General features: G+C 38.8%; 1 protein-coding gene across 5 annotated transcripts in view; it reads left to right on the top strand.

Moving 5' to 3' along the window:
• The window catches only part of st3gal3a (ST3 beta-galactoside alpha-2,3-sialyltransferase 3a), a 556,478-nt gene that overhangs the window by 514,091 nt on the left and 22,958 nt on the right, over positions 1–19,429 (top strand). For 4 of the 5 annotated variants that reach the window (XM_072273561.1, XM_072273562.1, XM_072273557.1 and 1 more), the window contains one exon: positions 905–1,051. In XM_072273561.1, the coding sequence (XP_072129662.1) occupies positions 905–1,051 (147 nt within the window). Of the gene's footprint in view, positions 1–904; positions 1,052–16,353; positions 16,655–19,429 lie in introns of those variants that run through there. The other variant, XM_072273559.1, reaches the window with a different exon arrangement.

The raw sequence follows: 19,429 nt of genomic DNA on the forward strand, positions 1-19,429 counted from the left end.
TAGCATGTGGGACCATGTCAACATCCTTGTTAACAGAGCAGTGTTCTCTATGTGGTTGTCCACTGCGTCTAATGTTTACGGGGAATCTGTGCGGGACAGGTTTTAAAGTGGAAGGGCCATTGCACTGGCGCAGTTCCACTCTCTGGAACCCAGAAGTCCGGGTCCAGTGGTACAAACAAGCATTGCAAAACTGGGGTCTTGCTTGGTTGCGTTGGATGGATGACCACGACGCCTTCTGTGCCTTGTCCTGCCCTTCGCTCTTCACAGCGTGTTGCAGTACCACCTTTCTAGCCGTGGGATCTCACTGTAGCTCATATCCAGAGCTGACTTTGCATGCTAGAGCAGGCATGTACCTTCCTCACTGGGATGCAAGGCTGCCGGCTACCCTCACCTGGTTTAGCCCACCTGGCGAAGCAGTGTACCGGGGTGTGGCCGCTGTCACATGCAAACAGCTACTTGGAGCCGCAGGTGAGAGCTGAGTGTCCGGTGGGGAGCAAAGGTGAGTGAGCTACCCTAGAATAGTCACCACAGTCCCCTTCACCAGACGTGCCACCCCTCCCTGGACATCCCATACACCTCATTGTGTCCTCTATACATTGTTTTCTCTGACTTCATACGTAGTGTTCTGTGTACTAAATATGAAGCCAACTTTGTTAAATTTGGAAGATTTGCACTCTTCTGTACTCTAAAATACTCTAAATATTCTCTTAATATACGGGAGATGTCACCTTTGAGAATAAAAGTCATTTGAAAACTTTTCTCTGTTCCTCCCCCCACCTCACCATCCAGCCCTTTAGCTTCATAGAGTTTCACAATAACTTACTTCCAAAAATAGAGTTGGATATGGCCTCCCAAAGATTTGCTCATTTTGTTTGTAGTTAATTATGCTTGTTTTCCTTTGCAGAATATACCAACACTAGGCACAGTCGCAATAACAATGGCTTTACACAACTGTGATGAAGTGGCTGTTGCGGGGTTTGGCTATGATATGAATGCTCCAAATGCACCTCTACATTACTATGAGAATGTTAAGATGTCAGCCATTAAAGAGGTATGATACTTTTGTCATTTTATGAAATTGGGGATTCCTTTTTTTTAACTATGTTTGAGGTTACTAATGAATCTGATGCCAATTTAACCCTTGAAAGATGTTTTGCTTGGCCATATCAGCAAGAAAGATTATTGGTGGTCTCAAAGTGATAGTCGGTGCTTCAATAAGATATGTTCAAAAAATTTTGGATATGATCAGATTATATAATTAAAAACTGAGATCATTGTGAATGAGTTATTACGGGAGATTTTATACTTAATGGGAAAATAATATAACATTATAAAGCAGTTTATAACTTCCTTTGAAGTACACCACGCCTGTAAATTTCTTTTGAAGTTCAATTACTGTTGCTTTGTCAGTAAGTGTGGCAGCAAGCTTATGTGTAGCGAGGTATTTTGAGCAGTATAATGTGCATATTTTACTGATGGTGATTTGGGGGTGGTGGGGGAACAACAGAGTGTAGGTGATGTTACTCTCATTCCTCAGTGTCCTGCACTGAGGAATGTCTTACACAGTTATCTCTTGTTTTTTTAAAAAACATATCTCTCTAGCTTTTTTTTGCTGGCAAAAAACAATAGTCACCTGAGAAAATGTTGAGTTTGTTCTTTTCCCAGTTGTCAGCTTTTTAAGTACTTTTGCATCTTTTTCTAGTCTTGGAGAGGAGACATGTTAAAATATATTAACATTGAATTTGAAGTATCCTTTGTACTTTGTTTCTGTAAACATTAGAAAGCATTTTAGTACGTGGGGAGATAGCATGAATCTTGTAGAGATACTGCTGGTACCATTAACGGAGACTTCTGATAAAAACCCAATAAAATCCTGACAAACAAATCCAAGATTTAATATCACAAAATGCATAAAGCTACTTCATCCTTCATTCATTACTAGAATCCTCCATTAGCAGAAGTCTTGTATGACAGCTTTATCAGGAAAAGATATAGGTTTTAACAGTGTTAAAATATGAAAAAGGGTCAGTTTTCAGATTGAGCCCCACTCCTTTCTCTGGGCATTGCATAATTCATTTTAGTTATGGATTCTTCCACATTTCTTTAGTATGCTGATGAGTATATAAATCTTTATAAAATCCTGCAATTCTTCCCTGACTACCTAACCAACAGAGACAATTAAATTAAGATGTAAATCTTACCCCACATTATTGAGCTTATGTCTGTTTAGATATAAGAATCCTCCAGCTGCTGACATCCATTGAACTTTGGTCTGTGATGCCTATTCTTTTAAGTTTCATTCTTAAATATTTGTCTACACACTGTTCAATAGGGTTAATCAAAGCAACATTAAAAATTTTTGATGAGATTCCATTCTAAATAGCTATATATGATGATAGATCTTAACAAATCTGATTGCATTTACATTTTAGATACTTTTTTAATGTTCATTGATGAAATAAAATTATGAAATAATTATAGCACCAAAATATTTTTCTTCCTCCACTTAAATCCAAAGACAACCATATTGCTTTTCTTGTTTTCTTGCTCAGCTTCCAGTGCTTCACCATTGTTGATTTGAATCCATCCATAACTTATCAGACCATAAAAATATTCCTTCAAATTCTTTAAAATTATGTTTTTCATCTAATCAACTAAGACTTGATAAAAATGTGTATTGAGAGTATGGGACTGTTTTAGCCATTACCAACTAAATTGCCTGGCTTGCACACAACTGCAAAGTAAATTCCTTGTGTATTCTTCAAATGAACTTGGAACAAAGAAAGGATAACTGTATGCAACCAAATAAATACTGGGAAAGCACTAGGTCTTTTTTCAAATAAATGCTATTTTGACATAGATCAGAGTACAAGTCTAGCATTTGTATGTATTTAAGGTGCTTGGAAGTAGGTACAAAGGAGATGTCAGGGGTAAGTTTTTTACACAGATAGTGGTGAGTGCTTGGAATAGGTTGCCGGTAACAGTGGTGGAGGCAGATACAATAGGGTCTTTTAAGAGACTCCTGGACAGGTGCATGGAGTTCAGAAAAATAGAGGGCTATGGGTAACCCTAGGTAATTGCTAAGGTAAGGACATGTTCAGCACAGCTTTGTAGGCCGAAGGGCCTGTATTGTGCTGTAGGTTTTCTGTTTCTATGTTAGAATCACCACTGTATATGTTAACTTGCATGTGTAAGTGAAATATTTCTCATTCATTTGAAGTGCTTCATGTTACTTTTCTGCTTCTTGAGCCATCCAAGGTTTTGGTTTCTTGAGAAACAGAAAGGACACTGTGGTTGTGATAACCCAGAATCAAGCCTTTCACCATAAATGGTTCAATGTATTGCCAAGATTCTGGGATTATCTAGATTATCCTAAAGTAACATGACAAAATCCTATCAGCTGATGTGACTCTTACTAATCCATAAAGCTGGAATTATTCCAGACTGACTTGGAATCTTGTTTTCATAGTAAACCATGAACCGAATGCTCACACACACGGTGCACTATTGTGCAGTAAGAGCTGGAAGGAGTCCAAGTTACCTGTCTGTTCAATGAATAATGTTACCTGATACTTCAGGTCATATCTAACCCCTTCTCTGAAACACGTGTTCTAGTTGTTTTGTCAATTTGATGGCACAAAACCACCTGGCAGCTGAAATTAATTATTCATAGAATTTTAATTGTTTTTTGTCTTGAGTTTGCAAGTTGCTCCATTGATAGCAAGAAGGATATAGTTTCCCAACTGTTAACATAAATGCAGAGTGATAACTAGTCAATTCTATGAGATTGTGCTTGGACATGGTTCTCTTCGTAAACATCTTTTGCATACATTCCTTTTGTGAAGAAGTTAATTTGCATTGATCTCCAAAAGCAATTTATACTAATTTAATAGAAAATTATTGCAATTATAGGATTTATTTTTAATTCACTTACATTGGCCTTCCTATTAGGAGCATACTTTTCACTTTCCTTCTGCTTTAATAAACCTGTCTACCTCCAATATCTCCATTGAGAATACCCAGAATTTGATTGGAATCGCATTATCTGCAGCACTGTGGAGGAATGGTGCTGTAGAGGTGATTGGCTCTATTTATAAATGTAAAAATTACTTTGCTCAGATGAATCTGATTCCTTGTTATGAATATACTTGGTGGGAACTTCAGGTAGGAACAAAAGAGGGGAAAACATTGCTAAACAAAGTTATGTTGCTTCATGTGACTTGGGCTTCTGTTCATTTGGAAGGCACATCAGCATAGATCCATTAGTAGAAGTGTGTTTCTTTTCAGGCAAACAACCAGCTTCTTTTGTAAATAAATTGAAACTTCAATTGATTGAGGATATTTTGTAATGAATAGGGGCATATATATACATATACACATGTACATATAGGAGGGAAAATCATCTTGAAAAAGCTGAATCTGACATCATTTATGAAGTCAGATTGTTTTGTTAGGCAGCACAAGGGGGAGCTGTGATCTCTGTTGAGCTTAAAAATGGAAGTGCCTGATCTAGACATGACATATAACATGCAGGTAAATCACATGTAGATTCATTTTGTTTTCAACCATGAATCATAGTTTGCATCATGTGAATGAACATCATGGCATTTTACCACCACATCATGACATTTCATTCCCAATAGCATAAATACATAGAAACTTAGTTCCCCTTCCTTTATGAAAATAGAAATTTAGGAAAACCAACAATCAACATCATGGGATAATTGCTCTTAAAATACTTAGTAAAAAAATTTCATATGAGGTACTTGGAGCAATTCAGCATTGTTGTTAAAATTATTGGCTAAAATGATTAATAGTGTTAGAAGTATTTGTAAATATGTGGCAGCTGATTGGAAATTAAAATGGTTTGCTTTTAATTGCTTGAAATACAACTGAAAATAAATGGAAAGTAGGTTTAGGAGTTTGCTACTTGGCTCATCATTTAATCATTCAACACTATTCACTCAAAATGCGCTATAGTTTCAGCCCGAATATCATACTTAAGATTGGAAGGTACCAATAGCGTACAACTAACTGAGCCATCTCACTATCATAAACACAAAAAAGTCTGCAGGTGGTGGAAATCCAAAGCAACACACACAAAATGCTTGAGGAACTAAGCCAGTCTATGAAAGTGAATTGATTGTTGATGTTTTGGGTGGAGACTCTTCTTCACGTACAGCAAGAATCTCCATATGTCCTTATTACTTAGGAGGAAGGCATACAGCTCAGCAAGTCTTTGTTAGCTCACAGAACAATGCCATTCCTCCACTTTTTTTTGTAACCTCTGGCCCCTACATTCCCAAAAACTAACCCTGGATTCTACCATTTACCTATAAAAAAAGGGGAAATTTAGAGTAGGCTTACCAACCTGCACAACTTTGAGGTATGGGAGAAAATTAGAGCACCAGAGCAAATCCACATGAGAATGCACAAACTCCCTACAGACAGTTCCTGATGTAACAATGGAACATGGTCACTGGAGGCACCAGCTCTAATTACTGTGCAATTATTCTGTCCTAATTTATTTTATCATTTACACAAAATAATCAGTGGCTTCCCATTATTGTCCATGACTAATTTTTACCAATATTTTTAGGTAATCTCTGCGGCAAATAAAAACTGCCCTTAATTACAAAGGGAAGCAGATATGCTCTTAGTAGGCCACAGCCACCCCCAAAAATGTATATGCAAAAGCAGAATGAAGAGCTATTACATCAGTTTTTCAAGATTGTTTAATGTCATTTCCTGTACACAGTGTAAGGAGAATGAAACACTTGTTACTGTGGATCCATTGCAGTACAAAAAAACACAAAAGATAAAGTACAAAATAATAATAATAATAAAACACACAAAAAATAAAAATGCATAAGATAGCCCATACACATTTCCAGATTTCTATGGAGAATATCCTGCATTAGCAAGTGACTCCTTTTTCCAGTATAAGAGACTAAACAGTGAATACTTGAATTCGTGCAATAAAAAAATCCTTGTCGGATCAATTTACACTGCATACTTTATACTCTATTTTAGTTGGTGTGATTTATCAAGTTACCTTATATAGTGATATATGCGCAATATTATGCTCTTCCCTCAATTGTGACAGAGAGGTTGATGGATGCATAAACCTATTTTCTCACCGTCTCAAACCAGGGAAATTGTAAGGTATTTATAATACAAACAAATAATGTAGCTGTTAGCTTGGCTATTTATAAATTCAGTATCTTAGAAGAAAAAAAGTCTGCTTTCTTCTAAATCTAATATCCAATATCTCTAAAGAAAAAGTACTCTTAGTTCTATAGAATTCAGGATTTTAAAAAAATTTTAAAAACCTACTGTTGTTGATGAGTTGAATACCAATGTCTAAAAGATCCAAAAAAGGGGGCTACAACCACTTGAAAGGGTTTAGAAGTTTCATAGTATTCTTTCTTTGAACGGCTTACATGACTGTAATCTTAAATCAAAGACAGTAACATAAAAACAAAACAGACTTGTATGATGAACCTCTCTAACCCAATAGAGCGTACAGGTGCTTAGAGAATGCTAAATTGTCATTCGTTTTAGTTTCAACTCTACCTTTGAAATCCTTTGATGTACCTCATTCAGAGAGTATATTACAGTTACTGTGACTATCGCTCTTAGGCTCCCTGAAGGTCAGAAACTGCAAGGCTGTAACTGTACACTGTGAGCTGTGGTTTTACCAATCCTCATTTAGCCAATCACTTGAGACCACATCAAAGAAAATAAATACAATTTTATTTATTAAACGGTGATCATTTTTAAACAGTTGGTTTGAGAAGTGAATTATTCAAAAGTTCCCAAAATATTGGTCATTTTCTGGGTTAAAAATTAGGTAGTTCTCATGAGACTCTTTGGAGTGATTTTTTTTATAATAATCATATCTAGGTAATTTATCCCATGGTTCCCAGAAATAGTTCTAATGTAGTTTCATGCTATGCTGAAGATTAAAATTAAGACAAGGTTCGCAGTGTACTGCTACCAGTACATTTTTCTTTTTCTTGAGTGCAAGGTTGATCCAGTACTCCATCAGGCATTGGAAGGAATGCTGCGTTAAAGTTTCAGTCATCCACAAAATGGCATGTTGGCTGTATTATTTTTATTTGTGGAATGTGATTGGTCAGTCTTATAGAATGCAATTGGCTACATTTTTAGTAATTTAGTTATAGAAGGTGATTGTTGATTATTTTTAAAGTACCTTGCTATTGTTCATATGTAAAATGTGGGTAGTGAGATAATTATTTGGAGTGCCAAAAGTAATAAATTAGAAATGAGAAAATCAGTCATTCTATAAATCTAATAAATCAGTAAGACATTTAAGAGAAATTAATTCTATTTTTAAACAAGTAGATTTAAGGTAAAAGGTACAAAGGCTTGGTAGATAGAACATACAGTCCATAAAAATACACAATGAAATATCTGTCAGTTGCAACTTGGAGAAACTTATTCTAAAGAAATATAATCTTTTTAATTTTGAAAGACAAAGTGTTTGTTACTGACAGAGCAAATTTTGTTGCTGCTGCCTTTTGGTGTCAGGTTTGGCATCAGTGTATTATATGTTCTCCCTCAAGCAGAGTGTTAAAAACGATCCCTCTGATCAAGCACTAGAGTGGCAAAAATTCCAGTACCATTTGAAGATCTTCATTTAACTCCTAGATTTTTCTTTGAAATCTCTTTTCCAGATGAACATAATATCACATTCAAAATATAGCTAAACATGCTATATTATGAAAATCTCCAAATCAATACATACTTGTGGCTGTGGAACTCATCAAAAACACATTTCTTATTTGTGTTAAATGACTGGAATCACAATTTTCTAGACAAATGTCAACTAAAATGTAAGTTAATTTTCACAATAGGCATATAGATTGTTCCGATTATCAGAAACCCTGGTTCGATAAAACTTTTAGCAATGTAAAGCATCAATTGGTTGAAGGATTCAGTAAATAGATTGTTTATTTAACACAAATGAACTAATTAAAAACTTATGCTTGCAGGAAAATAGTTTCATTCCCAAGCCATTACACATTTTTGTATAACCATGGCACTCTCTGTGGACTGTTATGCAACCAACTTGGCACAGGTTTTCCTCTTTAGTGACTGCATAAAATATTACCTCCTCAGTGTGCATTTAATTTTACATTGCCTATTCTGAGATTTTGCCACAGTTTTAAGATAGCTGTCTCCTGTTACATTTATAGCTCTGTGGGAATTGTCTCTGTGTCTGAAGCTTCTTTATTGCAACATTCCATCCATTACTCCTGTGTGAATTATAGCCGCTTTTGATATTGCATGTTTGTTCGTGTGTTAGCTCTCTTTTGATATTGCATGTTCGTTTGTGTGTTAGCTGTCTTTTGATATTGCATATTTGTTCATGTGTTAGCTCTCTTTTGATATTGCATGTTTGTTCGTTTGTTAGCTCTCTTTTGATATTGCATGTTCGTTCGTGTGTCAGCTCTCTTTTACATGAACTCACCATTGCTTCTTCCTGCTACTTCACAACCCTTCTCCCTGTTTCTCCCTCCTCCCTTATTGTGTGCAGTTCTGGTCACCTAACTATAGGAAGGGTATCAGTAAGATTGAAAGAGTGCAGAGAAGATTTACTAGGATGTTGCCAGGTCTTCAGGAGTTGAGTTACAGGGAAAGATTGAACAGATTAGGACTTTATTCCTTGGAGCGTAGAAGAATGAGTGGAGATTTGATAGAGGTTTACAAAATTATGAGGGGTATAGACAAAGTAAATGCGAGTAGGCTCTTTCCACTTAGATTAGGAGAGATACATATGAGAGGTCGTGGCTTTAGGGTGAAAGGGGAAACGGTTTAGGGGGAACTTCTTCACTCAGAGAGTGGTGGGAGTGTGGAACGAGCTGCCATCTGACGTGGTAAATGCGGGCTCACTCTTGATTTAAGAATAAATTGGATAGATACATGGATGGGAGAGGTCTGGAGGGTTATGGACTGGATGCAGGTCAATGGAACTAGTGGAATAACGTTTCGGCACAGACTAGAAGGGCCGAATGGCCTGTTTTCTGTGCTGTAGTGTTCTATGGTTTGTCCATTTGATCAATCATTTGTATTCCCAGAACAAATGTGCCCAAAATAATCTAAGAATGCTCAGCTAATTACAGGCTTTACTTTATATACAACTGGTAGCACTCCAAGTATAATTTGACAAGAATATTTCAGTTTAATTTGGGTCTTGATATTTATTTGTAAGAGCTAAAGGCACTGTGAAGGGGGGTTGAAGAATGAAAAAAAAACAAGAGCAAAGGAGCTAATTTCTTAACTATTTTTAGGATGTGAGTAGCATGTCCAAAGTCACCTTTATTATGTATCCCTTCTATATATCTTTATCCTTGAGTCACCACACTCCTCACGATAGTACTCCTATGTTTCTGTTAACTTATGGATAGTAGTGATTATACCCAGTAAGGAAATATTAAAAATGCGTAGCTTTCCATCTGTAGCAGAATTTCAATCTGGTATTAAAATGCCACATCATTGGTACAAGAATTGAAACCATCAGATGTAGGTGCAGAATTAGGCCATTTGCCACGTCCGGTTTGCCCTCCCATTCAATCACGGTGGGTATTCTTTTCAACCCCATTCTCCCAGTTTCTCCCAGTAACCCTTTCCAATCAAGCATCTCATCAACTTCTGCCTTAAATGCACCCAGAGTTTCAGCATCCACAGCTCTCTGTGACAGTGAATTCCAGATTCCCCCACCTCTGTCTGGAGAAGTTCCTCTTCATTTCAGTTTTAAAGGGAGGTCCCTTAATTCCCAGTCTGTGCTCTTGAATCTTAAACATTGCTATGAATGGAGACATTGTCTCCATGTACACTCTATCCAGGACTTCCAGTAACTGTTAGGTCTCAAGGAGATCTCCTCTCATCCTTTATTGACTACAAGACCAAAGCCATCAGATGCTCCTCACTCATTATGTCTTTAATTCCTAGGATCGTTCTTGTTCACCTCCTCTTGATCTTTACAGGGCCAGCACATCTGTCCTTAGGTAGGGGGCCCAAAATTGCTCACAGTATTCCAAATACTGTGCCTGACCAGTGCCTTATAAAGCCTCACCAGACCACATATGCTTTTTACTTTCTAGGCCCCTTAAATTAATGCTGATAGTGTATTTGCCTTCAATGTGACTAACTCATCCTGCAAGTTGAAATCATGGATTCCCGAGTCCCTTTGCACTTCTGATTTCTGAGTATTCGCTCCCGTTAGAAAATAGCCAACACCTTTATTATATATCAAAATGCAGAATCACACACTTCCCTATGTTGCATTCCATTTACTGCTTGTTTACCCAGTCTCCCAACCTGTCCCAGTCCCTCTGCAGACTGTCTGCTTCTGCAACTCTGCATATTGCTCCACCTACTTGGTATTGTCTGCAGACTTGGCCATAAAGCCATCAGTTCCTTCATCCAGATCATGAATGTATAAAGTGAAAAACTGTGGTCCAAACACTGACCCTTGCAGAAAGAACTGTACTAGTCACTGGCAGTCATGCTGACAAGGGCTTCTTTATGCCTAGTCTATGACTATCCATGCTAGAAAGTCATATTACAGTTGGGCCCCTTTATAAGATCATTAAGACAATTAGCCATAGGAGCAGAATTAGGCTCTTTGGCCCATTGAGCCTGCTCCTCATATCCCTTCATGCCCTGACCAATCAAGAATCTATCAACTTCTGCCTTAAATATATATACAGACTGGCCCTCCACAGCTGCCTGCAACAATAAATTTCACAGATACACCATTCTCTAGAAGTTCCTCCTCATCTCCATTCTAAAAGGATACTCCTCAATTCTCTATTCATGTTAGGAGTTATATTACAGTTGGGTCCCTTTATGCCCACTTCTGTCCATGCTAGAAAGTCATATTACAGTTAAATAAAATTTTGGTTAGACTGGCTTGAAGTATTAAGTGTGGTTTTGCTTGCCATGCTATGGGAAGGGTGTGATTAGGCTATTGCCTTGTAACTTCTTACGTGCCCGTCATCTGCTCCCACTCCCTGTGCAGTCATTCTCTCTCTTACCCCAAGGAAACCCCGGGATAATTTACTATGACCAGTTAATCTACAGGAACATCCTTGGGATGTAGGACAAAACCAAAGCACCCATGGAGAACAAATTCCATGAGTCAGAGTCAGAACCAGTTTTGCAGTAGTACTAACTGCTGCACCACGACATCTGCTGTGGCTTAGCATTAATTTCTAGTCATGATAGAATCCCTCCATTCTAACTTGTAAATGAAAGGATCTCGGCAATGCCAGTGACCTCCTAGTGATCACTGAGGGTCCTGCATTGAATGTCAAATGATACATATTTCAGCTTATGTGTAGAGTCTCTGAATCCAAACAGGGATAATCAATACAAAAAGGTGATGTTTTGGTCCTCCATCCAAAGTTCACAAGGTTTCTGACCATGAAACCAAATAGAAGCTGCACAAAGAAGTATTGGCCTGGAGTTTGGGGCTCAAATTCTTCATTACCCACTACTTGCCTGGTTCAAATTTGTGAGACCAAATTTGCTGGATAGAAGTATTCTGGACTGAGTTAGCGAGACCCTATATGGCATTTAATTGAGTTATGTGGAAGGCAAAAATAAACCTCTCCCAAACTGCTGAGAAAGCCTTAGACCACAAGAACCCTCAACCAGCTCCGCTATCTGTCACATGTCTGAACAGGTTTTCATTAAAAATCAAAAACTATGAAATATAAGATAATTTTAAAACTAATTTGAAAAATTGTACAAGCACATTTAAATGAACACATTTAAATTACCACAGATTAGATAATTTTAAAAAGTAGATTAATTTCTTTGTACCCTTTTCACCTCTGCCAAAACAAATGGGCTCATGGGTTCCACACTGGTTCTGCCCTGGCATAGAGTTCCGTGGCAGATTGCCAGCATAGTCCAGTGAAGGGATCTGTTTATAGCCTTATCCACTGGAATCTCTTTACAAGTTTGGGACTCTTGGATAGTGATGTCCATATTTTAACCACACTTGCATAAGTTTAAAGGGAATTAAATGCTACCTGGAACTGCAGCATTTTTGAATGAGTGATTTTCCATAGGTAATTTTTTTGTAGGCATATAATTGTAATTTCCTGGTATGATGAATTGGAATTAGGTTTCCTCATAGCACTCCATTCCATTTTATGAATTCATCAGCAGTCAAATGAGGTGCATTATTGAATTGAATTAGATTGACTTTATTACTTACATCCATCATATACATGAGGAGTTAAGATCTTTTGAGGCGCCTCAAATGGCCTCTGACAACCAAGTTCAACTCCTGGCCTTCTCGTGTGGCTTAGCCTCTAAGCCCAGCTGAACTGTTTCTACTGACAGGAGAAGGGGCGAAGGCGGGCCCTGGCGCCTTAAAACCAGTGCTTTGGGTAGACGGAGCTCGTCAGCCTGGGAAGGCAGTCTATCTAAGAGAGGGAAAACTCTGATTTCAAACCTCCGCTGCCTTGCGGCCATACCCACTTTCATGGGAAAGGCTTCAGGAGTAAACCCTGAGGATAAATCTGGAGCTGGAGTCCCTAAGGCAGTCCGACGTTGCCTTCAACCTCGTTCCAGCAACTCCTGCGACGACACTGGTGCCAAGCTGTATCGGCCCTTGCCCTTCCCTTGGACAACATGGGTGTCGTGGAGAAGGGAGACTTGCTGCATGGGCACTGCCAGTCTTCCATACAATCCTGCCCAGATTGGGGCCCATACCAAACTCCTACAACTGTCTGAGGTGAAAGAGGCACTGTTGTGCTTTTTTCACCACACAGCATTATGTACGGACCATGTGAGATCCTCGGTGATGTGTATGCCGAGGAACTTGAAGTTGTTCACCCTCTCAACCCATGATCCATTCCTCCTGTAGTCCACAATCAGCTCCTTTGTTTTAGCCACATTGAGGGAGACATTGTTTTCTTGACACCACTGTGTCAGGGTGATGACTTCTTCTCTGTAGGTTGCCTCATTATAATTTGCGATTAGGCCAATCAATGTAGTATCATCAGTGAATTTAAGTAGCAGATTGGAGCTGTGGGCGGCAACACAGTTATGGGTATACAGAGATTAAAGGAGGGGGCTTAGCACACAGCCCTGAGGGGCACCTGTGTTGGGGATCAGAGGGGCAGAGGTGAGGGATCCCACTCTTACCACCTGCTGGCGATCTGTCGGAAAGTCCAGGATCCAGCTACACAAGGCAGGGTGAAGGCTGAAGTCCTGAGCTTCTTGTCGAGCCTGGAGGGAATTATGGTGTTGAATACTGAACTGTAGTCCAAGAATATCATTCTCACAAAAGCATCCTTCTTCTCCAGATGTGTGATGATGGTGTGTAGATCTATAGCTGTTGCATCATCTGTCAATTGGTTGTGTCGGTAGGTGAATTATAGGGGCTCCAGTGTGGGTAGCAGCATGCTGCAGATACAGTCTCTCAAAGCATTTGCTTATTACTGAGGTGAGTGTGACAGGATGCCAGTCGTTCAGACATGTTACCTTGGTCTTTTTAGGTACAGGAACAATGGTGGATGTTTTGAAGCAGGTGGGCACTCTACACTGGGAGAGGGAGAGATTAAAAATGTCTGTAAACACAGCTGCCAGTTTTGCCACCCTGGGATGCTGACTGGTCCCACAACCTTGTGACTGTCCACTTGTCGGAAACAACACCTGCGTACTTCAGCCTCCGAGATGACCATGGCGCAGGTCACTTGGGCGGCTCTCCTCAGGGGCTCAATGTTGGCAATATCGAAACGAGAGTAAAAAAGATTTAGCTCATCTGGGAGAGAGGCAGCGATGTTGGAAACACCACTGTGTTTAGCTTTGATAGAAGTAGCAAAGAGAGAAATGCACTCCTATTTAACCTACGCATAGAACGGGCTTGTACAGACTTCCAAAAGGAGAGGAAGAAAATATAAATGAAGTTATAAATCAATTGAAACTATTTTAGCATCCTTTTTGAAAAACTGTAACCGTACAGTTCAACATAAGTATTAAAAATACATTTTTGACCCTATCCTTTCCCACTGAAAATCTGGTGTTAGTTTTGCTTCAATTGCACGATTCTTACTTTAGTGTAATAAAGGGGAGTGTTGGAAGATTGGATATATCACCTTTTGAATGACATGCTAAAGTTAAGGTCTAGTTGTTATCAGCATGGATAATATCTGAGGAGCAGAAGTTTCTGCTGATCTTCCTTCAAGTCGATAATGAGCACCACTATCTTACTGTTGGTCATAGAACTTAGAACATAATTCCTTTGACTTTCTTTTCTTCCGGGTAGACAGGGAAAAAACAATGTTTGTAATGCACCTTGTATTATGTCCAGGATAAATTATTTTAGCAGTTGAATAACTATTGCAGTGGAAGACACATCTGTCACTTAGGTAAAGAAATATTCCAGAGGAGCATACATAAAAATTATATTGTTGCTATTGGTGGGTACACCGGCTGTCAAAACAGTGACCATATTTAAATAATCCCTTACTGACCGGCAAGCATTTCAGGATATCCTGAGGTCATACAAGTCACTAATAAGTGTGTGTTGTTTCTTTTTATTTCTCGTCTTGCTTGCTTTCTTTCTCTATAATAATATAGCTGGTCAGATGTGTTCCAGTTTGGAGTCCCAGATGTTATTTGAAAAGTTATTTAGACACCCTCTTATAATTATTTTAAACAGAGATCAATTTTACTTTAATTATCTGCTTCCTTTATTACTCTAAATATTAAAAAAAATTAGAAATGAGAACTAATGGAACTACGGAATCTGGTAATCTGAGTTTTGCCTTTTGCACCAGTATCGTATGACCAGTGCCATGAATGAAATCTCTCATCTCTCTGACATCTGTGGCTCGAGAATGCATACAAGGGATGAAATTTAATAAGAATTAAAAATTGTACAAGACCCGCATCTCAACAAACCATAACCCTTTTGAATTAAAATGAGATCCATATCTCCAGTGCCCTTTAAGGCTGATCTGTGTTTCTCTCAGTTTAAATGACTTCATTTGTATTAATGCATATATTACTGTTGATTGTTGGATTCAGATATTCTATGCCAAAGTTCTTTCAGAAGTCAGGAAAAAAGCACAGAGCTTTTCATGATTGTTCTATTAAGCATTGATTAATTGTAAAATTAATTGTTTTATTAAGCAAAGAAAAATTGAAATAAAAACAGTGATATACAGTTGAAGTCAGAAGTTTACATACACCTTAGCCAAATACATTTAAACTCAGTTTTTCACAATTCCTGAGATTTAATCCTAGAAAACATTCCCTGTCTTAGGTCAGTTAGGATCACTACTTTATTTTAAGAATGTGAAATGTCAGAATAATAGCAGAGAGAATGATTTATTTCAGCTTTTATTCCTTTCATCACTTTCCCAGTGGGTCAGAAGTTTACATACACTTTGTTAGTATTTGGTAGCATTGCCTTTAAATTGTTTAACTTGGGTCAAATGTTTTGGATAGCCTTCCACAAGCTTCTCACAGTAAGTTGCTGAAATTTTGTTCCATTCCTCCAGACAGAACTGGTGTAACTGGGTCAGGTTTGTAGGCCTCCTTGCTCGCACATACTTTTTCAGTTATGCCCACAAATTTTCTATCAGATTGAGGTCAGGGCTTTCTGATAGCCACTCCAATACCTTTACTTTGTTGTCTTTAAGCAATTTTGCCACAATTTTAGAGGTATGCTTGTCCATTGTCTATTTGGAAGACCCATTTGCGACCGAGCTTTAACTTCCTGGCTGATGTCTTGAAATGTTGCTTCAATATATTCCACATAATTTTCCTTCCTCATGATGCCATCTATTTAGTGAAGTGCACCAGTCCCTCCTGCAGCAAAGCACCCCCACAACATAATGCTGCCACCCCCATGCTTCACGGTTGGGATGGTGTTCTTCAGCTTGCAAGCCTCACCCTTTTTCGTCCAAACGTAACAATGGTCATTATGGCCAAACAGTTCAATTTTTGTTTCAGCAGACCAGAGAACATTTCTCCAAAAAGTAAGATCTTTGTCCCCATGTGCACTTGCAAACTGTAGTCTGGCTTTTTTATGGCAGTTTTGGAGCAGTGGCTTCTTCCTTGCTGAGCAGCCTTTCAGGTTATGTTGATATAGGATTCGTTTTACTGTGGATATAGATACTTGTCTACCTGTTTCCTCCAGCATCTTCACAAGGTCCTTTGCTGTTGTTCTGGGATTGATTTGCACTTTTTGTACCACAGTACATTCATCTCTAGGAGACAGAATGCGTCTCCTTCCTGAGCAGTATGACAGCTGCAAGGTCCCATGGTGTTTATACTTGCGTATTATTGTTTGTACAGATGAACATGGTACCTTCAGGCGTTTGGAAATTGCTCCCAAGGATGAAACAGACTTGACATAATTTTCTGACCTCAGTCCGACAGAAAATTTGTGGGCAGAACTGAAAAAGCGTGTGCAAGCAAGGTGGCCTACAAACCTGACTCAGTTACACTTGTTCTGTTTGGAGGAATGGAACAAAATTCCAGCAACTTACTGTGAGAAGCTTGTGGAAGGCCATCCAAAGCATTTGACCCAAGTAAAACAATTTAAAGGCAATGCTGCCAAATACTAACAAAGTGTATGTAAACTTCTGACCCACTGGGAAAGTGATGAAATGAATAAAAGCTGAAATAAATCATTCTCTCTGCTATTATTCTGACATTTCACATTCTTAAAATAAAGTAGTGATCCTAACTGACCTAAGGCAGGGAATGTTTTCTAGTATTAAATGTCAGGAATTGTGAAAAACTGAGTTTAAATGTATTTGGCTAAGGTGTATATAAACTTCTGACTTCAACTGTAGATCTGCTAAACAAAGAGAGAGAAAAGAACTAAGGTGGTGCTGCTTTGTAGTCAGCTATTTCATAGCCATAAGTAAGGAAAAAATTCCATTCAAATATGTAGATAAGAGTTAACCAATGAGAAAGCACTTATTCAAATAATGCAGTACAAAGAAGCTTCCAGAGTTTTCCAGAATTATACCAATATAACCACTCGGGAACTCATTGAACAGCTGCGCATACCAACTGTGGCCACTAGGAAGCATAATGTATATAAGTAATTATATAAAATACAAATAGACAATTAATTGTTAAACGGCAAAGAAAATAATAGTTGAACAGTCTAATTTAAGAATTAACCTGTTGGATCCAACAGGATATTACATTGGTAAACAAGTTATTGTTCCTAATGTATTTTATTTCCTAATGTCTGCATATATTAAATCCTAAGCTTTAATAATTTGATATTTTTGTCATTTTAAGTCATTCTGTACAAATCTTTGTCAACATTGGATTCTCCTTTTATATTCGCCTTTTAACGTACGATATCATTGAAAGATATGCATCTCATTTTAGGAAATGTTGTACTCATAGTAATTTGGGACATAACTTGGATAATTACAGCCTTTGGGGAATTCTTGCCTTGTGGTTTAACAGGTAATTTTGCTCCTATCTCCCCAACTAAGATATAATAACTTCCTTTAATGTGTAAGCCACTACTGAGAATAGAACTACACTAAATTATTAAATGTTCTGTGAACTAGCAATTAGGAGAAGCTTAAACTCTTGGGTGAGGTGGGATGAGGTAGTAGGGCAAACTGCTAGTCAAATTTTGCCTTGTGCAAGGATTAGCCAAGACAATTTCATTCATTGGTGGACAGTCCACTACCCTTTTTCTGAGAAATATCATGCATGGTGTAACGTGTTTTAGAGGAATCAGTGACACGTAGTGCTGAATATTGCAAACTTTGAATGCAACCAATTCAATTACTTCTTGAAGCTGGTTACCAGGATGGTATATATATTACACCAAATAGCAAGACAGTAGTTTAAACAATCAACTTACGCATACTGGAAGGAATAAAGTCATGGAATTGTCGAGTTGCTACAACATAGGAAGAGGCTATCAAGACTTGGCCGACTCTGTAGATCAGTGCCTTCAGTCCCTTGCTCAAAAATGAGTAGAATCGTATACTTGAATGTAGCTCTCAATATTTATTTTACATCGTTAAGGAATGCATGTAGGATGATATTCAGAAACTTAGTGTGAAACTAAAAATGAGAGCAACTTAGACCATATTCTGGTCAGCATAATGTGCTCTTCAAAAAATAGGCTAGAGTTTAATATTTTGTAATAGGTTTTAATATTAGCTTTGATTGTTTAAGCTTATCATAGCTGGAAGTGGTGCAGGGGGCCGGGGGTGGGGGTGGGGAAGAGTATACCTATTAAATGCTCCCAGTGATGTGCGTCTCAAATAGCCTCTGACAACCAAGTCCAGCTCCTGGCCGTCATGTGTGGATTAGCTACTAAGGCTGGCAGAACAGCTTCTATTGGTAGGTGAAAGGACAATAGCGTTTGACTTGGTCAGCAGAGACAGGTTCTTTCAGCCATGACCACAGAGCACAATGACATGAAAGTGGCAGCCCTTTGACATAATCAGCGGCATAAAGGAAGGCTGTGTTCTCAACCCAACACTCTTCGGGATCTTCTTTTCCCTTCTCCTGAGGCAAGCATTTGACCCAGCAACAGAGAGGATCTACCTCCACACTAGATCAGAAGGCAGGCTTTTTAACCTCACCTGCCGAAGGACCCAAATCAAAGTGTGTGAGGCTATGATCAGAGACATGCTGTTTGCTGATGTTGCAGCAGTTGCAACCAACACTCGGCAGCACCTCCAGAGACTGGTGGATTTCTTCTCGCAGGCCTGCAAGGAATTTGGTCTGACTATCAACCTGAAAGAAGCAAATGTCTTGGGACAAGATGTGGAGGCACCACCAGTCATTACCATTGATAACTAAAAAAGGGATGTTTTCCATCAGTTCACATACCTGGGATCCATTATTAGTTACATCCTTTCCTTGGATGCAGAAATCCGACAAGTGCATTGGGAAGGCTTCAACAACTTTTGCATGCCTCACCACACAAGTCTGCAAGAATTCCAAACTCTCATTCAAAACAAAAATGGCAGTGTGTAACACCTGTGTCACCAGCACACTACTGTACAGCGGCAAGACCTGGACAACAAATGCTAAGCAGGAGGTAAGACTCTACACCTTCCATTTAAGGTGCTTTCGTCACATCTTGGGCATCTTCTGGAGAGACAGAGTGCCCAAAGCCGATGTTCTCTCCTGTGCTGACCTCCCTAGCACATACACCCTGCTTGGGCAGCATAGGCTGAGCCATGTCTGCCGTGTGCAAGATGGCCGCATCCCAAAAGACATCCTCTATGGTGAGCTGGCTTCAGGCAAGAGAATCACTGGCAGCCTGCAACTGCACTACAAGAATGTCTGCAAGCGGGGCGTGAGGGCGCTGGACATCAACATTGAGTTCTGGGAGGAACCTGCAGCCAACCACACCAGATGGACAAGCACCCTG

Source organism: Mobula birostris, chromosome 12, assembly GCF_030028105.1.
Source record: "Mobula birostris isolate sMobBir1 chromosome 12, sMobBir1.hap1, whole genome shotgun sequence".
Classification (NCBI taxonomy): domain Eukaryota; kingdom Metazoa; phylum Chordata; class Chondrichthyes; order Myliobatiformes; family Myliobatidae; genus Mobula; species Mobula birostris.